At 41.8% G+C, this 23,176-nt stretch overlaps 1 protein-coding gene across 2 annotated transcripts in view; it reads right to left on the reverse strand.

The window, feature by feature from the left end:
• Positions 1–23,046, reverse strand: part of LOC122543101 (inactive carboxypeptidase-like protein X2) — an 81,052-nt gene extending 58,006 nt beyond the window's left edge. The window contains exons 1-6 of one of the 2 annotated variants that reach the window (XM_043681355.1): positions 22,950–23,046; positions 21,956–22,239; positions 16,287–16,718; positions 5,236–5,295; positions 3,590–3,697; positions 2,965–3,048 (exon numbers count right to left, since the gene is read on the reverse strand). In XM_043681355.1, coding sequence (XP_043537290.1) covers positions 2,965–3,048; positions 3,590–3,697; positions 5,236–5,295; positions 16,287–16,718; positions 21,956–22,208 — 937 coding nt within the window. In that variant the 5' untranslated portion in view covers positions 22,209–22,239; positions 22,950–23,046. Of the gene's footprint in view, positions 1–2,964; positions 3,049–3,589; positions 3,698–5,235; positions 5,296–16,286; positions 16,719–21,955; positions 22,747–22,949 lie in introns of those variants that run through there. The other variant, XM_043681354.1, reaches the window with a different exon arrangement.
• Positions 23,047–23,176: the final 130 nt, after the last annotated feature.

The raw sequence follows: 23,176 nt of genomic DNA on the forward strand, positions 1-23,176 counted from the left end.
TCCCTCGAACTCAGCACCGCCTTCCTAACCTGCAATCTTCTTCCTGACCTCTCCGCCCCCACCCCACTCAGTCCTATCACCCTCACCTTGACCTCCTTCCACCTATCGCATTTCCAACGCCCCTCCCCCAAGTCCCTCCTCCCTACCTTTTATCTTAGCCTGCTGGACACACTTTCCTTATTCCTGAAGAAGGGCTTATGCCCGAAACGTCGATTCTCCTGTTCCTTGGATGCTGCCTTACCTGCTGAGCTTTTCGAACATCACATTTTAAGCATGGGATTGTGGTCAATTTAGTAATTTGGATCAGAAATTAGCTAGTTGTAAGAAGACAGATGGTGGTGGTTGATGGGAAATGTCCATCCTGGAGTTCAATTACTAGTGGAGTATGCAAGGATCTATTTTGGGGTCACTGCTGTTTGTCATTTTTATAAATGACCTGAGTGAGGGCATAGAAGGATGGGTTAGTAAATTTACGGATGATACGAAGGTCAGTGGAGTTGTGGACAGTGCGGAAAGATGTTGCAGGTTACAGAGGGACATAAGTAAGCTGCAATGCTGGACTGAGAGATGGCAAATGGAGTTTAATGAGGCAAGGTATGAGATGATTCACTTTGGAAGGAGTAACAGGAGTACAGAGTACTGGGTTAATGGTAAGATTCATGGTAATGTGGATGAGCAGAGAGATCTTGGTGTCCATGTACATAGATCCCTGAAAGTTGCCACCCAGGTTGATAGTGTTAAGAACGCATATGGTTTGATTAGATTGCTTACAGTGTAGAAACAGGCCCTTCAGCCCAACAAGTCCACACCGACCCTCCGAAGAGTAACCCACCCAGACCCATTCCCCTACATTTACCCCTTCACCTAACACTATGGGCAATTTAGCATGGCCAATTCACCTAACCTGCACATTTTTGGACTGTGGGAAGAAACCAGAGCACCCGGAGGAAACCCACACAGACACATGGAGAATGTGCAAACTCCACACAGACCATTGCCTGAGGCGGGAATTGAACATGGGTCTCTGGCGCTGTGAGGCAGCAGTGCTAACCACTGTGCCGCCCCAAAACACAGTGGCACTCCCTGCAGTTATTGAGTTCGAACTTGATTTTACTCAGCACTAAGTTCATTTAACCCGAATTAAATTAATGAAGCTCGCCTTTCCTATTTCAGACTACCTCTAAGGGTCTACCTAGGACTTGAACCCAGGGCCTTTCAAATCTCATCCCAACTCTAACCACATGGCCACCAGACACATGCATATGGTGTGTTAGCTTTTATTGATAGAGTTGGGTTTGGAGCCATGAGGTCATGTTGCAGCTGTACAAAACTCTAGTGCACCCACACTGGGAGCATTGCATACAGTTCTGGTCACCGCATACTAGGAAGATGTGGAAGCATTAGAAAGGGTGCAGAGATTTACCAGGATGTTGCCTGGTATGGAGGGAAGGTCTTATGAGGAAAAGTTGACAGACTTGAGGCTGCTTTTCACTGGAGAGATGGTTGAGTGGTGATTTATTAGAGACATACAAGATGATCAGAGGATTAGTTAGGGTGGACAGTGAGAGCCTTTTTCCTCAGATGGTGATGGCTAGCATGAAAGAACATAGCTTTAAATTGAGGGATGACAGATATAGGACAGATATCAGAGGTAGGTTCTTTACTCAGAGTAGGAAGGGCATGGAATGCGCTGCCTGCAACAGGAGTAGACACACCAACTTTAAGAGCATTTAAATGGTCATTGGATAGGCATACTGACGAGAATGCAATAGCGTAGATTAGATGAGCTTCAGATTAGTTTCACAGGTTGGTGCAACATCAAGGGCCGAAGGGCCTGTACTGCACTGTAATGTTCTATGTTCTATCTTGTCTGAACCTGTTCTAATGTAAAGATTTTCCTCAAATGATCTTAAATGTACATGGCCAACCTGTCATTATGCTTCTAATCCACTTGTTATCCAAAAGGATATGAACAAATTCTTGTGTGTCAGATGTCAATATGAACTTGGTCCTCATCTCAACAATATGCTACTTTTGCAATACTTCACTGTGTTTCTATTTTCATTGAATCAGAGAACATCTAGTCCATTAGGAGACCAATTAATTTCTCACAACTGTGATAACTAATGTGGAGGAGTCTCTCCCAAACCACTTTCCCTTCTCTATCAATTCTTTTTCAGATTTTAATCACTTTCTTCACAAAGATATTACAGTCTCTGTCTCAAAAACCACTCATATTCCCTTGTTCTTGGTTATTCTTGATTCTCCAACCAATGAAATCAAATGCTCACTGCTAAGCTTATATAATTGTGCCTAATTTGGAAAGCTGTTATAAAAATCTTTCTTAAGCATTTCTGTTTCAATAGAAATATTTCAGTTCTGACTTTTCTTCATGACTATTTAATATGTTTTCATTTTTAAAAACTGAAACATTTAGATTCAAAGGAAGTATTTATCCTCCACTAATTTTCTGGAGACCAATAAATATCATATCAAGCAGAACTTTGAAGCTGGAAGAAGCTGCATAGACTAAGTGCCTCTTATATTTCTTTGAAATGCAGCCACTGTTGATCAAAGACGGCTACCCCTCAAACCGTCAAAGACTAAGAATGCTATATTTTTAAAGAGCGCAAGTTTGGGACACAAAGGATGATTCACCCTGTAGGAAGTTTTTTGGAACTTGCATAACACTGCTGGCTGATGTTCAGACTCTACACCTTCAACCTTTTTTGCAAAACCACTTCCTATCTTCCTTCTTTGAGACTTGGATTACGCCACCCCACCCCACCCCTCCCCACACCCGATGCTGACTCTCCTCTCAAGGAGTCACAATATCCACTCAACACAGGGCTGATGTTATGTTTCACTTGTATCTACTGTTGTAAAACCAAGTGCTCATGACTAGAGATATATCCATGTGGTAGCTCTGCACATGTTTTGCAAAGTAAATTGTTTGAAACATACATTCATCCACATGTTCATCTATTCCATAATCATAATTCTCTCCAAATGACTCAGTTGGGACTTCTGCAGCTTCTGTAGGTTCAGCTGTAAAAGGAATTAAGAAAGATCATGTTTGAGTACTTCACATGCAAGAATGGAATTAACTAAGATACACAAAACAGAGTAAGATGAACAGTACCTTAAATACACCTTAAATATCAGAAATAGAGCTATAAAACACAGCAAGTGGCAATTTGCCCCATCACGTGTGTGCCAGAACTTTGAAACAGCTATCTATTAGTCCCAATCCTCTGCTCTCCTCCCACAAACATGCTAATTTTTGCATTTCAACGATATGATCTGAAGAGTAAGATTCTAGATTGCAAGAACAGTTCCAACTGCCAAACTGGCGTTAAATATATTCCTTTGAGCTCATGCCTGTCACCAATTCCAATTTGTTATGAATTGTTTCCAACGAGTATTTTAATTTCAGCTCTCTTTGCAGAGCCACATCACACCTCATACTGTATTAAATAGACCTCCCTGTTTATTCACCACTTGAGATACTTAAGCATTAGAGTACTATATGGCGTCTGGCTCCAACTAGAAAATTCTATCCACGTTATGAACAGGAGGGATAACCTACCAGTTTTCTCTTCTTCAATGATTTCCTTTTCCTCAGTGTCGTATTCAACATAAGATGGTAGTGTGAATGGCATGGCAGGTGGTTCAGTTGGCCACAGGTCATATTCAACTGAGTAAAAAGCAGATTTTAGTTGTTTTCTGTCACAGTTTGTCTTCATGTTAAAAATAGGTTTATGCTTAAAACGCAAACTTTTAATTTATGTCAGTTTGGCTCATGAATTCCAATCTCCTTGGTCCCCAGGTAAATACCAAGATTCAAGCAAGACTAGGAACTCACCGTCACTTCTTATGATGTAGTGTACTGAATAATTCCTATCTTACACTGGTGAACACTAACCCATCTGTTTCCTTCCCTCAGGAGTCTCTCAGCTTTCCTCTTTAGTATGTCAGCTTCGTGTCTTTTTGTGGGTTCTTAAGTCTGGTTGCTACATCTGCATTTGATTAATTTTTTTTTTAAATATGGAAAAACCCAAAGGTTTACAGAAAGAAAGCTGGAATCTGTACAGATCAGAATCAAAAAGATCTTTTTCACTGATGCGTTGTTTCCTTTCACCATTGGTTGCAGTGTGAGAGTTAAGCATTTATTCACCTTTGAATGGGACCAGGAGACAACTGAACTCTGAGCACTCTCGGAGAGTCATCTGTCAGACACCTGAAAGTTATAACTTCTTAAAAAATTTACCTTTGGCTGCCAGCAGTTCCTCTGAATCCCAGCTCCCCAAGCCTGGCCATTTAAAAATAAAGACTTGCATATTTCATGCAGTAATGTTGAAATAAGGAATAATAATAAACTTAAATATGAAATGGCAGCAATATAGCTGTGACACTTGTTCAAAAAGCACCCCCGCCCCAGGAACTTGGCTGTGCAATTCCACTATGTGGATGTAAGATGAGCACTGGTTGAGACCCAATGGTGATTCCTCCAACAGATGCATAATACGTCAGCACACACTGGGATGGTCACTCAGGACAGTTACAAATGAGTGGTGATGGGTGGAGCTGTACCCTAGTGAAAGTCAGTACTCCCCAGGGTTGAAAGAACACAAATGTAAACTTTGGAGACACTGAAATCATTTGCTATAAAACATGCTTTTCCTTCTCTTGATCCCCAGTTATGCTTTTCTTTTTTCATTTATGGCATGGACGCATTGCTGGCTGGCCAGCATTTACTGCCCCTCTCACTTTGCCCTTGAGGAGGTGGGAGTGAGCTGCCTTCTTGAACTGCTGCAGTCCACACATGGTGTGTGTTGACCCACAATACTGTAATGGAGGGAATTCAACAATTTTATAATAAATTTATATTATTAACCTTTCATATTACTTTTTTGTAATAATCGAAAATTGAGCAATTTACATGATTACACCAAAGAACTCAGTTTTTGATCTGATTTACCAGCAGCAAGCAGAACACTGAAACACTGGCTTTAGTTGTCAAACCCAGGAATATCAGGGAATGAGCACAACAGATCTCAGAATTGCAGTTTAATTGGCCACTTGCTTTTCAATTGTCGTATAATAAAGCAAGCAAAGGGATTTTGTTTGGGAGGAATAGGATCAGAGCTGAAGTTGAACTGAATGTACAAGTCACCACCTCCTCTCAGAAACACCATGGCTGCTTGGATTTCATTTGATCCTAATTAGACTTACATATTTCCAGGCCCGTGACAATTTCTTCCATCATTTCTGTGACAAGCTCAGTTTGAATTTCTATAGATCAGAAATAAACTAAAAGTTAGACATATCTGTAAACAGGTCATGATTTATACTCTTTTTCTACTTCAGAAATAAAATTGAAATAAGCCATTCACAAAGTATCATAAAGCATGGAGAAGATATTCAGCCTACCATGTCCATTCCTAACACACCGTGGGTGGCACGGTGGCACAGTGCTTAGCACTGCTGCCTCACAGCGCCAGAGACCCGGGTTCAATTCCCACCTCAGGCAACTGACTGTGTGGAGTTTGCACATTCTCCCCGTGTCTGCGTGAGTTTCCTCCCACAGTACAAAGATGTGCAGGTCAGGTGAATTGGCCATGCTAAATTGCCCGTAGTGTTAGGTAAGGGGTAAATGTAGGGGTATGGGTGGGTTGCGCTTCGGCGGGGCGGTGTGGACTTGTTGGGCCGAAGGGCCTGTTTCCACACTGTAAGTAATCTAATCTAATTGAAATCCATGAAAATGCAAAACCTTGTGTGTGATGCCAGCAGTACAAAGGAAACGTGATAATCTCTGATCTTCAATGCTAAGATTCTCAACTTCTATCAGGCATAAACGATTTTCTTCACGTTGGCATCAGCAGCTTACTGTGAATTAAAGCTAAGCCAACAAATATTGTAAATTTGAAGCCGTTGCAGAAAGAGCTGCTGTCCATGCCCTGGAACACTTCAAAGAGAAAAAAAAAAGCATAGGACTCTACAGCTCCATTTGAAGTTGCTCAAAACTCATTCAATTTTATGTGGTTAAGATTAGGGATCGTTGACTTTTGCTTTTCTATGGCTAACTGCCTGTTGTGTACTTCTGAAACTTGGATGTGTCTGGAAGGTGAGACATGTTACCAAAGCTTTTCATCTTGAGTTCAATGTGACAAATATGACAAATGTCAAACAATCACAATTTGCACAAAAGGAGAAAAGAATGCTGATTAAGTTGGCAATCAACTCTGATTGACCATGGCATTGCTTTGAAAGAGATGACAGGGAACTATTGTCTTCCCATGCTTCTGCACAGTTCAGAAAAGGCGCTAAGCTTAGCCATTCTTATTTATTTGCACAGAGTGTGTCCCTGCATCGCATGGGAAACCTATATTTCCCTATTGCTTTTTTCTACTGCATTGCCTTGTCCAATGCCTCTTGCCAGTGCAAGACAAAGGCTTTTTGCATCATGTCTCTTTTCAGCAATACTCATGTTCTGTACCACCGTGTACGTTTCTCAAACTTCTTGCTTTTATTCTATTGTTGGCACAGCGGGCAAAAAAAATCCCAGCTACTTCTTGCTTATGAATGTTCACTTTTGTTAACAATGCAGAGTGGTACAGAACTTAGCTCAAAAGGCTCAGTTACTTTCTTTAGCTTGAAAAAGAAGTATATTTCATCGGAAGGTTTATCACAAGAGGGAATGCAAACAAATAGGTCTGCACTGATTGGTCTTATTTAGAGTCATAGAGTTATACAGCAAGGAAACCTCTGGTCCAACTCGTCCATGCCAACCAGATATCCTAAACTAATCTAAACCCATTTGCCAGCATTTGATCCATATCCCTCTGAATGCTTTCTATCCATATACCCATCCAGATGCCTTTTAAATGTTGTGATTATACCAGCCTCCACTATTTCCTCAGGCAACGTGTTCCAGACATGTCCCACCCTCTGCATAAAAAAGTTGTGTCTTTGGTTGCTTTTCCAGAGATTCTTGAAACCAAACAGCTGAGGCAGTTAGCTGTGTCGGTTACTGCTGGATCAGACAGCTGTGCATGTTTACTGCTCCATTTTATTCACATCTCATGTGATCACTGCCTTTGCCTCACTCTTCCTCCTTTTAAAAGTGCCTTTGTTTTGATCTTTTTCTTCCCAAAATTCCAAAACAATGCAACAGCTTATAAAATAGTAATTACTGCCCCTTGGATTCTAGGAAATCAGCTCCGACACTGAAAATACAGTCGTCCTCTCGTGCACATGGGGGATATGTTCCAAGACCTACTGCGGAAGCCTGAAACCACAGATATGTGCGAACCCATTCATTTAAATGGGAAATTTATCTTCCCCGCAACCTCCTGGTCCCCGGTTCTGCAACATTCCCTTTTATATGTTCAGGCTGCAGTAAACCGCAGGTAAATGAAACTGCGGTAACAGGACCTGTGGATACGGGGGTCACCCTCTCCCTCAAAAAAGGAGCATCTCTTCCAGCCACAATTTTTTTCCTGTCCTCCATCATGGATTATCCAGGAATCCCTTCATCTGTTGGTTGTCGGAATTATACACGAAGTGCAAAGAGAAGGTAATTTGAGCTTACCGATAACACCAACTAGCATTTATTTGGTGCCTTTAACATAGTTACTGCCCCAAGGGGCTTCACAAAAGTTATTGAATAGAATTTGGCACCAAGCCAGAGAAAGAGATATGATGGCAAATATCAAAAAGTTGGTTGAACAGGGAGGTCTAAAGGTCTCAAAAGAGGAGAATGGAGAGGCTGAAGGATGGGTCTGGTGCCAGTGGTGGTGCAATTAAAGTCGGATGTGCAATAATGAAAGCCAGAATGAAGGTAAAGGGACCTCATTGTGTTTCTCATTGACATCCAATATGGAAAAAGTGTGACTCATTGGAAATAGTTCAGGAGAGTTTCCTTTTCTGCCCTCATAATAACAGGGAATGATCTTATGGTCACAGAATAGTTGAATTTACATTCACAGTTTGTGCAATGAAGTGAAATGCCAGCCTGCGCTATTTTCTCATTGGGAGATATAAAGGCAAGATGAGTGCTTCAGCACGAGAACAGAGTCAAGTGAAGGTTAGTTGAAACTGCACAAGGAGCATTCTGTGAAGGGAAGCTGTTTCTATACTCCTTTAACAAATTACATATCTATATTAATCTGGATGCCTTAATCCATTGTGCTTGTCTGTGGTCCCTTATCAATTTCTGTTCCTTTGTAAATCTTATTTAATAATATTTTATTATAAATTTATCTTTCCAGAGTACAGGAAAATGACATCACCACAGGAAATGACATCACCAACCCAAAGAAACCCAAACATATAAACAGAAAGCAGGAATCATGTACACTGCTTTGCCTGAGGCCCACTGAAGATGTTACCTAATCGGGTGACGAAACGTCCAGAAATGAACCTCCAAGCTCAGCGAGCAAACCTACATCCATAAACAGTATCTGTCCATGCAGTAAATTAGCCTTGAATTAAATTTGATGTTTTTTCTTTCCAAATTAAATATTTGTAAGTGTCATAAGGAGACGAGCTCAATGCATGAAATATTATGAATGAGTCATAAAACATTTGATCCTTGTCAAAAACTCAATAATATCCTGAGGCATATATCCTCATCACCAGTGTTTTGGACAACCCACTTTTTCTTCATACATACATGAGTTTTATGGTTTCTACCACATCTAAAGTCTGGTTCACACCTCATGTTTGAGTCGTGAATCACCTCTGAGCCTTCTGTGATCCCATTTAATTGTTTTAATCTCACAGCAAGAAACAGTTCTTTATTAATTATATGTACATGAACGTCCACTGAAGTCTAGTTTGTACAACTGCATCAAAATAAGAAACATTAAATAATTGTACATCCAAAATAGGGTATTGCATATGTGATTCTGAGCTTGTGTGCACCTTCCTGACTACAATCCACAAAGGATTGTTGCAAGATGGTGGCGGAGTAGGACGCTCCAAGCGGAGCACATCTGGTCCGTCCGCTCTTCTTTTCTTCTTTTCCTTCCTCGTCGTGCTTTGTTATTCTTTCCTTTTTTTTCCCTTTGATTCCCGGGCTCCGGCGATGATTCCTGGCCTCTGGCGAGTGATGATTCTTGACTTCTGGTGATGATTCCTGGCCTCTGCCTGATGCAGTGGCCTCCTGTAGCAGCCTCCCAGTTTTGCTGTGGTTACATTCCAATTTGTCATGACAGCCTCTCGGTGTGGTATCACGACCTCCTGACCTGGCGTAGTGACCTCTCGGCTTGGCACAGTGGCCTTTTCCCGTAGGGGCCTCTTGGTGTGGCGTGGCGACCTCTGCCTGACGCTGTGGCCTCCTGGCATTTCAAGTTTCTGGCCTCCTGCAGTGGCCTCCCAGTGTGGCATGTTCCTGGCGCAGTGTGGAGCCAGGGCCCAGTGCGGAATGGAAGCTAGGTGCCAGCGTGGTCTGCAGAATTTTTATTTCTGTACTGCTGGGCATTTTACTTCTGCGTTGCCCAAGATCTTGTAACAAAAGATGCTATGCCTAAATACTTTGCATCGAAGTCGGCGCTCTGATTAGCCACACATAAACTTTTCACTTTACCCATTGAGTACATGTGATAATAAAGGCTATTCTATTCTATTCTGTTCTAAAGGATGAATTCCTGCCAGCGTATAAAACCCTGCTACCACACTGCATGTATAGCAATTCTTTCAGTATCCTGACTGTTACCAAGAAGAGCAAAGTTTGGTTATGTGAATGTCAGTGTGATACTGTAATTCATCAGAGTGCAGGATGTAAGTGAAGGCAGAATGATGCAGCATGACCCTTGGCATGCTGTGAGGCCTTGAGAGGGAAGAACAGAAAAGGGCAAAAAAAAGTCAACACACTGAGAGTTGAAAAGCCTGAAACGGAACTGCAGCATTGGAAGAAACAAATCACCAATTAAAAACTAAAACTAAAATAATAAACTATGCATGATTGAAAATGATGCACAATGATTAACGTGTTGGATGATAAGATGAGATCTCCTTGAGTTTGTAAGCAGAATACTAAGCTGTTTTATTCATTTTCCTTTACTTTTATTCTCTTCATGTCTCCAGCAGGTGATTAGCACATGATACCTTATCCCTGAGTTACCTTTTTCCTGCTTTACAGTCTCAGCGGAAGAAATGCAAAATAAACTCATCAAAGACTCTGTCTCTGGCTATTTATTCTGACACTTTGCCCACACACATTGCAGCTGTCTTCTTCATTCATTGGACAATGAATAACTGACCAGGCTAGCATTTCCTGCTCCTCCTGAATCAGACTTAATGGCCCAGGCTATTTTAGAGTGCAATTTAGAGCCTTCCATATTGTTGTGAGTCTGGAGTCACAAGTGAACCAGACCAAGTAAAGGCATATTTCCTTCCTGAAGGGAGGTCAGTGAACCACAGAAGTTTTCACAACAATTGACAGTGGCCACAATGAGGCTGGCTTTTCATTCCAGATTTTTAGAAAATTGAATTCATTTTCAGTATCTGCCAAGTGGGATTCAAACTCATGTCCTAGGTGGAACACAAAGACCCCGGGGTTCAGTTATATAGTTCATTGTGCACAGGTAGACAGGGTAGTTGAGAAGGCGTTTAGCACACTTGCTTCATTGCTTAGACCACATAAGCTGTGATGTCATATTGAGGTTATGCAGGAAGGTGCTGAAGCCACACTTGGGAGTACTGTCGCCCTGGTACTGGAAGGAATTGTTAAATTGGAAAGAGTTCAGAAAAGATTTACCAAGATGTTGCCAGAACTGGAGGGTTTGAGGAATATGGATAGGCTGGGACATTTTTTCACTGAAGCCTGGAGTTTGAGAGACGACCTTATAGAAGCTGATAAAGTCATGAGGGACATGGACAAGGTGAACAGCAAAGGTCTTTTCCCTCAGGGTGGAGAATTTAAAATTAGAAGGCATATTTTTAAGGTGAGAGGAGAAAGATTTAAAAGGGATAGGAGGGCAATCTTTTCACACAGAGGGTGGTTCATATGCGGAATGAACTGCCAGAGGAAGTGGTGGATGCAGGTACAGTTAGAAAATTCAAAAGACATTTGAACAGGTACATGAATAGGAAAGGTTTAGAGGGATCAAGGCCAAACACAGCCAAGTGGGATTAGTTTAATTTGGGAAACTTGGTCAGCATGAATGATTTGGACTGAAGGGCCTGTTTCCATCCTGTAAGACTATAGCATTAGCCTGGAGGTTCTGAATTACTAGTCCATTGATATGACTGTAACGCTACTGCCTCCCTTCTACATCAGCATCTCCCTTAGCATTCTTTGCCCCTGCATACCACTTTCCATCTCTGCACATCTGGAGTGCAAGAAATCTGAATGCTTCCCAGATGGCTCACTGAGTTCACCCACTGACTCAGGCCACAAAAACCAGAAGGCCAGTTTGTAAGATCTCCCATCCATGGTGATTGAGGTGACAGTACGGATGCTAGATGTCAAGGATGTGATGAATGTTCATTTCAGGGAGAGTGCTTGATATCTGTGGAATTATTTCTTGGAAACAGGCAGTGCCTCTCATAAAGGACATGATGAAAGAGTCAATTCTATATTTACTGGAACATTCGCCTTATTAATGATTGATATGCAGCAATAACTCTTCAACTCGATAATGAAAAATAGTGCAATATACAGCACTCTTCATAACTCAACCAATCACATCAATCTTTTAGAAATGTGATTGGAAGCAAGTAATGTATAGTTATACTCAAAATCTGATGTGTTTATTTGCATTTTTGTAGTTCAATTGTTGCTGTTGGGTTCACCATCCTGCGACAGATTCAGTTCCTCAAGTAAAAGCAAAATACTGTGGATGCTAGAAAATTGAAACAAACACAGAGTGAATGTTTTGAGTCCAGTACTACTCTTCTTTGCAACACAGAAGTTCGGAAGAAGAATCACTCTTCTTGGACCCTCTCTCTCTCCAGAGTTTCTCCAGGACTTTGTGTTCACATTTCAGTTATCAACTGCTTATGTGGGCGAGTATCCACAATAAAATAAGTCATTAATGTAGCCTTCATTCCAGAGATTTTTATCATGATATTGGATATTCTCGATAAAGATTCTGATTTTGAAATTGCTGAAAGTGGATGAGTCGAGTGGTGAGAATTTTCACTGCTCTGTGTGAAGAATTAACTGTGACCAAAATATTTCTTTGGCCAATCTGCTTGGACTTCCAATGACAACTATATTCATCAAGTGGCACAAATTCATTATATGTGAAAGTATCAGATGAAAAAAAAATTCTGGTCCGAAGATGCTGTATTACATCATGCGAACACTTATGGTTGTACTCAGCAATAAGAGCACGTATTCCAAATCGTACTCTGAAAGTAGGTTCCAGCTGTGGTAGACTGAAACAACATTTCTGATGAAGGACTCCTGCCTGAAACGTCGATTCTCCTGCTCCTCGGATGCTGCTTGACCTGCTGTGCTTTTCCAACACCATATTCTCAACTCTGATCTCCAGCATCTGCAGTCCTCACTTTCTCCTCCCTGAAGCAACTTTCCATTTTTCTTTTTGATGGAATGTTGAGCTGTTGCTCTTTATTTTGCTGCAGCAATGTGGCTGAGTTCACTCGGTCAGTATTTGGAATTCCTTTGAAGGCTTATGCACCACCCAAATATGATTCCACAAACTGGAGCTCCCACTCTTCTGCCAATCGCCTCCTCCTAACTTTGCTTTTTCATCTTTGGCTACGGGCTTAGTATGTCTTTTTAAGATGTAAGCTAAGTCACAGTGAACTTTGAAAAGACAAGTGAATAATGAGAAGGGCAAGAAAATCTAGGGGAAACAATCATTTATCTATTTGTTACTTTGCAAAACATATAATCTCTCTGCTTGTTTCCAACTCTTAATATATTGAAAAGAAAAATCTCCAGCTCATTACATATTTAACTTTCAGCGTCTTGAACAAAAGATCATTGACTTGAAATGATAACTCCATTTCTCCCTCAACAGATTCTGTATGAGCTGCTGAGTATTTCCATCATTTTCTGTTTGCATTTCAGATTGCCAGGATCCACAGTACTTTGGTTTTGTCTGTCTAAGTCAGGTGTCTTATTTCTGCTGAAGCACTTTGTGCACAAGTTTTGGGAGCAGTTTCATTTACTGCAATAGGATTATACTTTTGACTGGCCTGAGGACCAATCTGTGGGCACATGAAAGCAACAGAGCATGACATCATGATATGTCTCCTTGGGACCCTATAACATCCCATTCTCAAATTCAACCCAAAGAAGCAATCCCTTTGCAGGCAACAGATCTTCTCCAGATTTCAATGATGTTATACAGTAACGAAGCAGCAAAGACATGAACAAAAATGTTGGAACTACTGCAGTATTGAAAAGAAGGAAATTTCCTAAAAAGTTTTTTTGTCTTTACAGAGTTGGGATATTCCTTGTGGTGCAATACAGGAAAGGAGGATGGGGAATAGCTTGGTCCGTGAAAGAGAGGAAAACTCCAGGAAGCTGCGACTGTGCCAGATAAAGTATCATATTACAGGATCCTGTAAACCAGCTGCATTAAAGCTTTTTAACTTCTAGCAGTTTCAAAAAGCTCTCCTATAAGCTTGTTTAATTGTAGTTAAGCTGTTTTGGATAAGTTAGTACTCGTTCTTTGTCAGATGTAAGACAGAAATTATTTCATAAATTGTCCTTGATCCTGTCTGATTTTTAGCTGTCAATCTACATATTTTTAGATTCTTTGGCCATGATCACAATACTGTTCATGAGACTGTGCTGTGTACAGACTGACTGCATGGTTTTACATTACAGCAGTGACCATGCTTCAAGAGTGCTTCATTTGTGACATTGGGATGCCCTGAGGTGGTAAAAAGTTACAATATAAATGCAAAACATTTTTCCTTATATTCTAGCTTATATATCTCCTCCAAGTTTCCAACTTTTATGTTGTTTGGGTTATTCTTACTGGGAAATCAAAAGAAAAATCAATTCAAAATAGACTGTTCTGTCTTTTGACATTAATTAGTCACAAAAATGTTGTTGATAAGAAGAACAGGAATGGACAAGTGATTATTTAGGATTGCTGCGGCATTCACATAGTTTTCACTAACAGTTTCTTCATCACTTATAAGGCAGCTGGTTACCAAGAGAAAATATAGTATGACATGGGATGAGACTAATTGGGAAAATAAATAGTTTATTTTCAATTGAGCAAATCAATTTGTAAAGGAACTCAAGGGCAGCAGCAGAAAAGCAAAAGAAAAAGCATGCAATGCGGCAAAAATTAGTGGGAAGCCAGAGGATTGGGAAGCTTTTAAAAACCAGACAGGATAACAAAAAGCATTTAGGGGGAGTAGATTGCAAGAGTTCTTTCAGATATATAAAGATAAAAGAGAGGCAAGGGCGGATGTTGGACTCTAAGAAATTGAATCTGGAGAAGAAGTAATGGGGAAACAAAGATATGGCAGAAGAACTGAATGGATACATTGCATCAGTTTTCACACTGGAAGACGCCAGTAGCATTCCAGAACTTCAAGAGAGTCAGGGCAGAGGTGAGTGTGACTTCACTAAGGAAAATGTGGAGAGAAAGCTGAAAAGTCTGAAGGTGAAAAAATCACCCAGACCAGAAGGACTGCACCCAGACTTCTGAAAGTGATAGCTGAGCAATTGGTGGTGATCTTTCAGGATTCACTGCAGACAGAGAGAATCCCAGAAACTAGAAAATGGCTTGTGTAACTCCCATACGTAGGAAGGGAGGAAGGCAGAAGAAAGGAAGCTACAGGCCAGTTAACCTGACCTTGGTTGTTGATAAGATTTTACAGTCTGTTCTTAAGGATAGGACTGCAGAAGCGCATGATAAAATAGGGCTGAATCAGCATGGCTTCGTCAAGAGGATGTCACGACTGATAATCTATTAGAATCCTTTGAGGAGGTTATGAGCAAATTAGGCAAAGGAGAGCCACTGGACTTGATCCATTTGGATTTCCAGAAGGCCTTTGTCAAGGTGTCGGAAAGGAGGCTGCTAAATATGATAAGAGCCTATGGTGTTGGGGCAAAGTACTGGATGAAGGCAGAGAGTAGGGATGAAGGTGTTTTTCTCAGGATGGCAGTTGGTGATTAGTGGAGTTCCACAGGGGTCACTATTGGGACCACAGTTATGCATGTTACACATTAACGATCTAGATGAATGAACTAAAGGCATTATTATTATGTTTGCTGATGACACAAGGACAGGTAGAGGGGCAGGTAGTGTTGAGGAAGCAGGGAGACTACAGAAGTGCTTGGACCAGCTCGGAGAATGGGCAGCAAAGTGGAAGCTAGAATAGAACATGGGGAAGTGTGAGGTTATACACTTTGGCAGGAAGAATAGAGGCATAGACTATTTTCTCAATGGGGAAAAGCTTCAAAAATCTGAAATACAAGGGGACTTGGGAGTTCAAGATCAAGATTCTCTTAAGGTTAACATGCAGGATTAGTTGGCAGTAAGGAAGGCAAATGCAATGTTAGTATTTATTTCAAGAGCACTGGTATACAAGGGCACAAATGTACTGCTGAAGCTTCATAATGCTCTGGGCAGACTGGGCATTTGCAATATTGTGAGCAGTTTTTGGCCCAATATCTAAGGATGTGCTGGTGTTGGAGAGGTTCCAGAGGATGTTTAGAACAAAGATTCCAGGGACAAAGGGTTTGTCATATGAGGAGCAATTGAGGACTCTGATTCTGGACTTGATGAAATTTAAGGATGTGGAGGCATCAACTTGAAACTCACAAGATACTGAGAGGCTTGGATGGAGTGGACATGCAGAAGATGTTTCCACGAGCAGTGAGAGATCAGGACCTGATGGTACAGCCTTAGAGTGAAGGAACAACCCTTTAGAACTGAGATAAGGCGGAATTTCTTCAGCCAGATGGTGGTTAATCGAAGGAACTCATTGCCACAGAGGGCTCTGGAGGCCAAGTTATTGCGTGTATTTAAGACAGAGATAGGTAGATTCACGATTGGTAAGGAGATTGAGAGTTACAGGGAGAAGATGAGAGAATGGTTTTGAGGAACACAGCAGCTGTGATCAAATGGTGGGGCAGACCCGATGGGCCAAATGGCATAACTGTGCCCATTTATGTCATGGTCTTCTGTCTCATAGCCCAGTGTGATGAATGATTATGTCGTGTCAAACAGATGGAATCAGAGAAAAACAGATAGTTGCATTTGTACTGTTCAGCAGGATTGGAACTTCCTTTGTTATAAACTTACTGAAGATAAGTGTTCAAAAGATTTTTTACATACCCTGGTGTTCTTCCAGTGGCTGAGACTTTTCTTCCTCTTCTTGTGAAGGTAGCTGAGGCTTTTCTTCTTCATGCAAAGGTTCCTTTGTGGGCTCAAGTTTTTCAACTGGTTTCTTGGGTTTCTTTGCTTTCTCAGATTTTGGCAGCTTTTCTTTGGGGGTTTTCTCTTTCTTTGGTTTTGAATTTTTGTCTTTGGGTTTTCGCTCTTTCTTTGGTTTTGGAGGTTTCTCTTTGGGTTTTTTCTCTTTCTTAGGCTTTGGAGCCTTTATCTTGGGCTTTTTTTCTTTCTTGGCCTTTTTGGGTGTTCCTCTTGGTTTTGTCATTTTCTCAGCTGTCACTATTGGCAGACTATCTGATTCTTCACGTCTCTTTCTTACTTGTGGAAGAGATTTTTCGGGATCATTTGTCTTGCCAATAGATTTCCTGGTTCTCACTGTTAAAACAGAAGTAACAAGAGAAGTAATTAAAAGTGTGAGGAGAATAAAAGAGTGAGGTGAGCAAAAGACTGAAAAGTAACTTAAATGGAAATGTTACTTGCTAAACCAAAGAATAATGCAAGAATAGTTCGAGAAAATATAAGAGCATATGAACTGAAGAAATATAAAGGAAGATGGAAAAATGAGAGAGACACGAGATAACTTGATTTTCATCAGAGCATTATTGCACAGGTATGGAAATGAAAAGAACAGCAAAATGTGTAGCTAACAATGGGGAGCTGCACGAAAGAATGGTTATTTTTAAAAATGAAAGGTGATTACATCTGGTCCCAAATATCTTGGAATGCTCAGGAAGCTCGAGGGGCAACAAGCATTTCAGAATCGTACAATGAATACGCAGGTAAATTTTAACATTAATTCCCAATCATTTAAAAAGTGTATTGTGATGCTTACTCATTGCTGATCCCCATAAAACAAAAATAATTTTTGATTCATGATACTTTTCTCACTCTATACTGACCATGTGCTGTCAGCTTTCAGACACATGGCACATTTTAAAATGCACTGCATCTGTCCCCAACTATTATCAAGTTGTCAAGCCCATTGTTCAGAAATTGTACTATTTTACACGATGCTTGGATGAGGAAAATCCTTCAGCTCATTTCATTTCATCCTTGGAGAATACTGATTCCATCTCTTTCCAACACATATGTTTTTTTTTAAATGAACCAAACGACTGTCTCATGCAGATTCTATCCCAGACACAAGTTCTTGTTCGATGTCATGATAGTTTTTGATTCCAATCCAACCCACTTCATTCCTAAATTCCAGGCCTATTTCAGACAAGGGTAATGGAAGAGAATGAAGTCCTGATAAAATTGCTCATTAAAAAATAGAGAGAGAGAGATTATAATTTGGAAATCTAGATAGGATACTAGCTGGGGATTTCACCACCAAAGGTGGTTTGACTCCTGCTCTCCTAATTAAAATGGTCAGGTCTTAAAGGACGTTGCTGCTCGACCAGGTTTGCGACAAGTGCTGAGGGAACTAACAAGAGAGAAAAATATAGTTGACCTCATTCTCACCAGTCTGCTGGCTACAGATGCATCTGTCCATAACAGCATCAGTAGGAGTTACCCCTCACAGTCCTTGTGGAGAGGAACACCTGCTTTCAAATTGAGAATACCTCACATGGCACTGCCACTGTGTTGAATAGGACAGACTTTGAACAGATCGAGCCACTGAAGCTGAATTTTCTATGAGGGACTGTGGGCTATCGAACAACAGCAGAATTGTATTCCACCACAAACTGCAATCTTAAGTTCCAGAATATCTCCCACTCCCCCATGACCATCATGCCAGGGGTTCAGCCCTGTTTTAATGAAGAGTGCAGGAGGGCATGCCAGGAGGAGCACGTGGCACACTTGAAAATGAGGTGTCAAACTGGTGAAGTTACAAAGCAGGACTACTTACATGTCAAACAGCATAGCACAAAGTGATAGACAAAGCTAGCCACCTCACAACCAGTGGATTAGATCTAAGTTCTGCTGTCCTGCTACATCCTGATGTGAATAATAGTGGACAATTAAACAACTCAGTGGAGGGGGAAACTCCACACATATCTCCATCCTCAATAATGAGAATGTCCAGCATGTGAATGCAAAAGATATGACAGAAGTGCTGAGCAGATGATCATCTCAGCCACCTCCAGAGGACCCCAGCGTTACAGATGCTTGTCTTTAGCCAATGCGATTCACTCCAATTGATACCACAAAGGAGTTGGAGGCACTGGATAGTGCAAAGACTATGGGCCTGACAACATTCCAGCAATTGCCCGTAGTGTTAGTTGAAGGGGTAAATGTAGGAGAATGGGTCTGGGTGGGTTACGCTTCGGCGGGTCGGTGTGGACTTGTTGGGCCGAAGGGCCTGTTTCCACACTGTAAGTAATCTAATCTAATCTAATCAATGAGGACTTTTGTTCCAGAAGTTGCTAGACATTATCTAGGCTGAGTCTGAAAAGTGGCTAGTACCTTTTGCGCCACACAAATGCCAGGCAATGATCATCTTCAACAAGAGACAACCTAACTACCACACCTTGACATTCAATGGTGTTACCATCATGGACTCCTCAACAATCAACATTCAGGGGGTTATACCATTGACCAGAAAGTGAAGTGGACTCACCACTTAAGTTAAATGGCTAAAAGAACAGGTCAGAGGCAAGGAATCTGTCAGTGAGGAACAGGGCTCCTGACTTCCCAAAACCTGTCCACCATCTATAAGACATCAGGTGTGATAGAATTTAACTTGCCTGCATGAATGCAGCTCCAACAACACTCAACAAGCTCAAAACAATCCAGCCTGTTTGATTGGCACCACATCCACAAATATGCACTCCTTCCACCACCGCAGCTCACAAGCAGCAGTATGTACTATTTACAAGATGCACTACAGAAATTTGCCAAAGATCATTAGAAAGCACTTTCCAAACCCATGACCACTCCAACTAGATACCATGAATGAACCAGAAGATCCACTCCTTACTTAAGTCCAGGTCTGAGACGTTCATGTCAGGCGATCCTGACCTATGCAGGAAATCCATGTACAGCCTTCGCAAGGCCATTGAGAAAGCCAAGAGGTAATACCAAAGTAAGCTTGAGGCCCAGAGTGGATAGCCATCATTTGTGGCAAAAGTCAAACGTGATAAAATGTCAAACAGCTGCATATCCCCACCTAATAAGCTCAATGCCTTCTATGTTTGCTTTGAACTGAAATGATATCACCTGTCCCATCAGCTTTGGATGTACTTCTACCCTCAGTCAATGCCACAGATGTTAGATAGGCCTTCTTAAGGTTGAATCCAAGGAATGCGACAAGCCCAAATAGAGTCCCGGTCATGCATTCAGTTCCTGTGTGGTCCAGCTGGCAGGAGTATTCACAGACATCTTTAACCTGTCCTTTCCACGATCTGAAGTTCCCAGCTGCATCAAGAAGGCCACCATCATTCCAGTGCCAAAGAAAAATCATGCAGCTTGCCTCAATGACAACTGCCCAATGGCTCTGACTTTCATAATTATGAAGTGCTTTGAGAGATTGGTTATGGCTTGATTGCCATATGATTGCCTTGATTTCCTACAACTCGCCTGCTACTGCAACAGATCCATGGCAGTGGATGCCATCTCCTGGACCCTACACTCATATTTGGAACATCTGTCTGGACAACAGGCATACCTATGTCAGGCTCCTACTTATTGATTACAGCTTCACCTTCAACACCATAATTCCGAACAAACTCACCTCTAAACTCACTGCTCCCCAATCTTCAACTGGATTCTCAACTTCCTGAGCAACAGACCACAGTCAGTAAAGATAGTTGACAACAGCTCCTCCATGACAATCCTCAAGACTGCATGCTGAGCCCCCTACTATAATCCTTATATGAATACGACAGTTGCTAAATGCAGCAACAACTCTATTCACAAGTTTGCTGGTGACACCATCATTGTAGGTTTGATCTCAAACAGCGATGAGGAGTACAGGAAGGAGATAGAGTGCTTAACAGCATGTTGTACAGACAACAGCCTCTCCATCAACATCAGCAAAATGAAGAAGCTGGCAATTGACTTCAGGTAGTAGAGTGGAGGGCACACACCTGTCTGCATCATAGTACTGAGATGGAGATGGTCGCGAATGTCAAATTGCTGGGAGTGACGAGTACCAACAATCTGTCCTGGTCCACCCGTATTGACCCTAAGGTCAAGAAAGTACAGCAATGTCTCTAATTCCTCAGGAAACTGAGGAAATTTGACATGTCCAGAAAGACTCTTACAAATTTTTACAGACGCACCATAGAAAGCATCCTGTATCGCAGTATGGTGTGGCAACTGTTCTTTCCAAGACTACAAGAAACTACAGAGAGTTGTGAATACAGCCCAGTCCATCACACAAACAAGCCTCCTATCTTTTGACTTCATCTATCCTTCCTGCCGCATCAGGAAAACAATCAATATAATCGAAGACCCATCCCAGTTATACTCTCTTCCACTGTTTTCCATCGAGCAGAAGATCCAACAGTTTAAAAACAACTGCATACTGACCCTCCGAGCAGCATCCCACCCTACTCAACTCCCCTACCCTATCCCTGTAAACCCACAGTTCCTATGGCTAATCCACCTTGCCTGCACACCCCTGGACATTATGGGCAATTTGGCACATTGAATCCAGCAAACCTGAACATCTTTGGACTGTGGAAAGAAACCAGATCACCCAGAGGAAACCCACACAGACACAGGGAGAATGTGCAAATTCCACACAGACAATCACCGGAGGGTGGAATCAAGTCGAGGTCTCTGGCACTGTGAGGCCACAGTGCTAATCACTGATCTACCATGCTGTCCCTAATGTTGAACTCTCTCTGCACTTCTTGGCAGCTGTAACACTATGTCCTGCACTCTGTTCTGTTACCCTGATGGACTTGTATAGGACGATCTGCCTGTAAAGCACGTAAGACAACCCTTTTCACTGTACCTCAGTAAATGTGACAGTCATAAATCAAATCCATTCAAGCAGATACATGGGAATACTACCACCTGAAAGACCCCTTCCAAGCCACTCGCCATTCCTTAAGTTCGCCGGATCAAAATTCTGGAATTCCCTCCCTCATATACAGCATACCGATTGCAGTGGTTCAAGAAGGCAGATGAATATATTTCACAAGAGAATAAAGTATGGATTACAACCTGAATATGCATTTTAACTGCAGCAACACAAGATGGGCATGATGTTAATTGTGTTGCACAAACAAGGGTCAGTATGGACTTGAATGGCCTGCTTCCACACTGTAGGGATTCTGTGATCCTAACATTACAGGTCCATTCAAAAGTCTGATAACAGCAGGGAAGAAGCTTTCCTTGAATCTGCTGGTACGTTTTTTTTCGAACTGTGAGATCTTCTGTCTAACTGATAATGAAAGAGTAAAACTGGGGTGGGTCTTTGATAATGTTGGTTGTTTTTTCTGATGCCACTGCACACAGAAAAGATGACTGGAGCAGCATTAAAAGCAATCTAGAAGACAGACAATTCAAATATTATCCCAGGACATAGTAGTCTTATTTATTCATATTTAGAATGTGTGTCTTTGTATGGGGCATCCCAGTAATGTTACCAATGACTCGACCAAGTCAGGTACATCTGTGCTCTTTCCATCTTGTTTGGACTAAAGTTTGACACTTACCAGTAGGTGTTTCTTTCGAAGACTTCTCAGCTACCATTGTTCTTAAGGGTCCGATGGATTCTGCACGATTCACTGTTCCTTCAGGAGGGCTCATATCAGGACCCAGCCCAGCGCCTGGTGTTTTCTCATTTCCCTGTCCCGATCTATCCTGGAGTTGAGAATCTTCAGGGCTAAGATGGGCGAGTAGGGATTGAGTGGACCCAGCGCTACTCAAGGCGAGAAGGAGTGTTAGGACTCGAACAGCACCGTTCATGCTGGCTTGGTGTGGATCCGACTGTGCAAACCTGCAAATAGTTGAAAGAGATTGACAAAAACTGTGCTGTGAGTTCCACTGCCTTCTAGCAGCAAGACAGTGGGTACCGGGACAGGTCCAGTCAGAGCAAGCCAATTTTCAGAGCAGCATGGAGGGAAGCCAGCACCGATACTCCCAAACCAAAGACAGGCAGATTCGCCCACACAAACACCAATCGGCTGTGTTTGAAAATCAAAAGTTTTGTCAAATTCTTGCCACGTTGTGTGTCCTTTTAATCTCAAAAAAATTCAGTTGCTAAAGAGTTAATCTTCGTCTGTGAACACGATTAATCTGCGGTAATAAAACTCTTTTAAATAGTATCTGCAATAAAAAAAAACTCTTGAATAGTGCGGAAAGTTTTTTGCAATGAGTTTGGATGGAGTTTGCAGAACAGTGTTCCCGGGCAATCACTGAACTTCCCCTCTTTGATGCTGCTCAATGACCGCTTCGAAATGTCCCCTGCACTTTCTCTGTCTGCCTGCTGCTGTGCTCAGCCGGCTTACTGGGTTTGCCAGCTGTACTTTTTGGTCATAAACAAGGAAGGAAATTAAAGCCCCCGCCCCCCCCCCCCCCCCAATCCATACACACGTCTGAAAAGCGAAAAGAGAGGGAAAAAATACTTGGCATAGATTTTTCCAACTCAACAGCCAACATAAATCAGAAAGGAGATTAAATTAGCAAAACAGCAAGTGAGTCATTTACCGAAATCCCAGGCAGCAGAAAACATTGGGAGCTCATCATTAAAGAGATGATAGCCCTCTGTGATTTCCGTATCAAGATACAAAAAGAAATTTCCAGGGCTATAAGCTCTAAATGTTGCCTGTTCGAGAACTTCCCTTCAGGTTGCAGGGTGGTGCACTTTATACTTTTTGGAATAACAAAACTCCATCATTTATAGGAGAGTCATGGAGACGTATAGCACGGAAACA

This window comes from Chiloscyllium plagiosum, chromosome 42 (genome assembly GCF_004010195.1).
Source record: "Chiloscyllium plagiosum isolate BGI_BamShark_2017 chromosome 42, ASM401019v2, whole genome shotgun sequence".
NCBI classification, from domain to species: Eukaryota; Metazoa; Chordata; class Chondrichthyes; order Orectolobiformes; family Hemiscylliidae; genus Chiloscyllium; species Chiloscyllium plagiosum.